Source organism: Dipodomys ordii, unplaced genomic scaffold (genome assembly GCF_000151885.1).
Source record: "Dipodomys ordii isolate 6190 unplaced genomic scaffold, Dord_2.0 Scaffold82, whole genome shotgun sequence".
Lineage (NCBI taxonomy): Eukaryota > Metazoa > Chordata > Mammalia > Rodentia > Heteromyidae > Dipodomys > Dipodomys ordii.
The window spans coordinates 12,445,499-12,449,901 of NW_012267298.1; the positions used below are offsets into that span (position 1 = coordinate 12,445,499).

General features: G+C 58.6%; 1 protein-coding gene across 1 annotated transcript in view; it reads right to left on the minus strand.

Annotated features, from left to right (window-relative positions):
- Nucleotides 1-3,010: 3,010 nt before the first annotated feature.
- The window catches only part of LOC105992320 (cytochrome P450 11B2, mitochondrial-like), a 5,426-nt gene continuing 4,033 nt past the window's right edge, over nt 3,011-4,403 (minus strand). The window contains exons 2-5 of the mRNA XM_013025149.1: nt 3,923-4,168; nt 3,540-3,618; nt 3,270-3,458; nt 3,011-3,139 (exon numbers count right to left, since the gene is read on the minus strand). Of these exons, the coding sequence (XP_012880603.1) occupies nt 3,011-3,139; nt 3,270-3,458; nt 3,540-3,618; nt 3,923-4,168 (643 nt within the window). The remainder of the gene's footprint in view (nt 3,140-3,269; nt 3,459-3,539; nt 3,619-3,922; nt 4,169-4,403) is intronic.

Sequence of the window (4,403 nt, forward strand, 5' to 3'; positions counted from 1 at the left end):
CCCCGCCTCTTCCAGCCCCTCCCTCCCACAGGCCCCCTGGCCCCGCCTCTCCCTGCCCCTCCCTCCCACAGGACCCCTGGCCCCGCCTCTTCCAGCCCCTCCTCAGGACTCCTGGCCCCTCCTCTTCCTGGCCCCTCTATTGACTCATGGTCCCTCCTCTTCCGGCCAATCCCTTAGCACTCCAGGCCACGCCTCTTCCGGGTCTGTGCTCAAGGCAAGTGCTCTACCTACCACTGACCCCAGCGCCACTCCCAGGGAGTGATTTATTGGAGATGAGTCTCAAGGACTTTCCTTCCCGGGCTGGCTTGGAACCGCAATCCTCAGATCTCAGCCTCCTGAGTAGCTGGGATGACAGGCATGAGCCACCGGCACCTGGCTTTTCTTTTAATTTTTAAAATTTTTATTGTAAAGCTGTCCAGCGAGGTTACAGTGACATGTCAGGTATTGAGTACATTTGTTTTTTAATAGTGTCACCTCTTCCATCATTTCCCCCCATTTCTTTCCTCCCAACAGCCCTCCTCCACATAGTTCATTTTCAACATAGTGTCTAGTGAGTATCACTGCTGAATTAATTCACTCTTTTTTTGTTTTGTTTTTTTTTTGTCGGTTGTGGGGCCTGAACTCTGGGCCTGGGCGCTGTCCCTCAGCTCTTCAGCTCAAGGCAAGCACTCTACCACTTGGGCCACAGCGCCATTTCCAGTTTTCTGGTGGTTCATTGGAGATGAGTCTCACAAACGTTCTTGCCCTGGCTGGCTTTGAGCCATAATCCTCAGATCTCAGCCTCCTGAGTAGCTGTGACCACAGGCGTGAGCCATTGGTGCCTGCCTTTAATTCATTCTTTGTCCCACCTCTTCTGTGCTTCCCCTTCCCCACCCCAAATCAGGTAAACAAGACAAAAGAAATAAAAAACAGTGACAAAGGGGGGAAAAACAAAATAAAAAAACTACCAAAAGTAAAATAAAAAACCTCCTTTCCATTTCTTGGAGTTCATCTTGATGAGCATCATTTTATATGATCATATGCATATAGCTATTGAGCCTTTGTGATCTTCTCCTGAGAATATCCAGTCCTGTCTTATTTGTGAAGGCAGGGTCTCCCAAACTCCTCTCCGCCTAGAACTGAGAGACTCGGGATCTTCACCTCCCTAGTAACTGGGATTACAGGTGGGAGCCACCAGGCCCACCTTTGGGTGTTTTTTTGTGCTCAGGGGCTCATTCACATTCAGATACCCAGGAACAGCATATGCCAACAAAGGGGCTGTCAGGACCCCAGACCAACTGTCAGCACACAGAGGACTTCTTGGTGAGCAAAGGAGTCAGCAAGAAGAACTGCTGACTTCTCGCTGTGTGAGGGATGCTTCCAGCCACGCTGACCCAGGGACCTCCAGAGAACCCCACAGACAGGCCTGGGCCCTGAAATCAGACTGAGCATGCCCAGGCCAGCATTCCCTGCTCCTCACCCTGCTCAACGAAGGCCTTGACCCTCACCCCCAGGTGCAGAGAGGAGAGCAGGGACACATGTGGATGTCCTCCTGAAGTCCCCCATAGCCGGGGACAAGGATGCCCGGGGAGAGTGGGGCTGCCTGGGCCACTGGCACGGGGCTGGGCAGCGGTGTAGGAGCTGGTTCCATTTGTGCTTGATGGACTCCTATTAGCCTTTCTTGGAGAAATGAAATCCGCTGCTTTGTCCAGCTAAGAAAGTCTTTTTTTTAAATTTTTTTTCAGAGCTTCGGACTAAACTCAGGGCCTCACACTTGCCAGGCGAGCGCTCTTCCCGAGCGACTCCACAGCCCCTCCCTTCCCTGGAGAGCGTGCCAGCTGTAGCATTTGTACCGGCTTTCTGCCGGTGTGCGGAGTGCCGGGATCCCCAGCACGGCACCAGAGAAGGTGATGCCTAGTGATGCCGGGGGCAGGAGAAGAATCGAGACCATGATGAGGAGCGGGATTTTTTGTTTTGTGTGTGTGTGTGTGTGTGTGTGAAAATACCATACAGAGGGGTTACAGTTACATGGGCAAGGTGATGAGTACATTTCTTATCAAGCGTTGTTCCCTCCTCCTTTGTTTCCCCTTCCCATCCCTTCCCAGCTCCCCACTCCCACTTCCCTCTTCCCCACCCCCCAAGAAGCGGGTTTGACAGCTGCAGGTTTGCAACTGTAGCCCTTGAGAGCAGAGCACGGGAGGAGAGAAGGCGGCAGGCATGCGTGGTGTGATGGACCACAGGAGGAGGGAGGCGGCAGGCATGCGTGGCGTGAGAGCGAGCCACGGGAGGGTGGCGGCCAGTCTGCGTTGCATGCTGCTGCCCTTACTTCTGCCCGTCTCGGACTCTGCCTTGCATTGGAGCGTGTGTGTTGACCACAGCATGTGAGTGCAGAAGCTCTCTCAAAAAAGAAAATGTCAAAAAAAGAACATGTGAGCTGAGCTCTGGACACCTCGACCTCAGGGATGGGGGCGGTGGAATGGCCTCTGAGGCACACACAGAGCGATCTGCTGCGGGTCAGGCAGGGGAGACGGTGCCTGGCAGGGGACCAGGCCCTGCAGCTGCAATGTGTGCACAGCCCCTTCTGCGATCCGCCTGCTTGGGCTTGGGAAGGCAGGCCCAAGCCGAGGAGTCTTAACCTGACTTTCAAATGCTCTGCTCCCTTTCCAAAGCCTCAAACAAACCACAACACTCATGAGGAGAAATCAGAGAGATATTGGCAGGAGTGCATGACGCTGGGCAGGAGGCATAGGAGGATTTGAGGGCCCAGGACGGTCGGCAGCGTGAGAGGCCCTCTGGGAGGGGTGGGGACGGTGTCCCAACAGAGAGTTCTGGCTGGAGAAGTGTTCCGAGGGACTGAGGACAAAGCCAAGCTTCCTGGATCCCGCCCAGCCCTGCTGTACAGCCTGCCACCCTCCCTCCTCCCACCCCGAACCTGGAGGGCCCTGCGGTCTCCTTTCCGCAGGGGACTGGCAAAGCTGGGGTGGGGGGAGGAGACGGGGACAGGGCAATGGGCAGCAGGTGTTCGGGGCCCTCAGAGAGAAGAAGGGCTAGCTACAGGCCGGAAGGTAAGGAGCGGTGGGGAGACAGGCTTCAGGAGGAAGCAGAAGGTCATGGTCACATCCTCTTGCTGAAGAGTCTCCACCTGGAAGGACTTCAGCACCTAGAGCAGAGGCAGAAATTCTGGGGGATCTCCTCTTGTAGCCAGCAGGGTGCTGGCTCAGAGCAGCTATGACCCCACACCCTGTTTGGGGAGCCCCTCCCCACCCCAGGCTCCACCCCGACCGGCTCACATGATGAAGCAGCAGCACCATCTCCAACTCGGCCAGGCGCCGCCCCAGGCACTGGCGCACCCCAAAGCCGAAGGCCAGGTGGCTGAAGCGCAGCCTGCTGTCCAGCCAGCGCTGGGGGTTGTAGCGCTCAGGCCTCACGAAGACGGCCTGACTCCGGCCCATGGAGTACAGAAAAAACTGGACCACAGTCTGCACGGAGGCAAAGAAGGGGCGTCAGAGCCCTTGGAATGAGTCCCCGGCGGCGGCGGAGCCAAGGTGGGGCGCACTCACCCCGGCTGGGACGTGGTAGTTCTGAAGAACCACATCGGAGTGCAGGACCCTCTCCAAGGTGACACCGATGGGGTAAAGCCTGCCAATGGGACAGCAGTCGGACGGGGTCTGCACCTTCCCACCCCGGGAAGACACCCCACTCCTCCGGCCAGCGGGTTCTGGCAGTCAGTGAGGGCTCCTCTGCTCCCCTGCCAAGGACCCCAGTTGGCCAGGGGGATGCTGGATGCAGAATGGGTCGGGGGGGTCTAGCGCCCACCCCTCAAGGAGGGGGCTGGCGGGGGGGTGGGAGGCGGGGGGAGGGGGCGAGGGTCTCTCAGCCCCCACTCTGCTTCTCCTCCAGAGACCACAGGGGTCACCCTGCCTGGGCAGGCCGCAGGGCGTACCTCAGCGTCTCCTTGATGGCGGCCCGTAGCAGGGGCAGCTCCGAGATGGCCTTGTAGGGATCTTCGGTGATGCTGGCCGCGGCAGCCAGGCTCTCCTGCCGAAGGGCCCGCTGCACAGCGGGGTTCCGAGCCAGCTCAAAGAGCGTCATCACCAAGGGAAAGACCACCTGTGCACACCGCATGCCGAGGCTCAGAGCTGGGCTCTGCCTGGGCGCCCAGCCCCGGACCACCCACCCCAGGATGCCCCTGCCCTGGGGAAGGGCACGCGGGGAGCAGGCAGGGTCCGGGACTCCCAATCTACAGGCTGTAATGTCTGCCTAAACCCTGGGCCCTACGGCCCCACAGGCCCTTCCTTAGCCTCCTTGCGTCCTGGTTCCAACACCAGTGGGGGGGGGGGAGAGGGGAGGCTTGTGGAGAGGTCCCAGCACGTCAGAGGGCAGGGGGGGGTGGAGGGACCATCGCTTCTCTGCCCTGTGGCCCT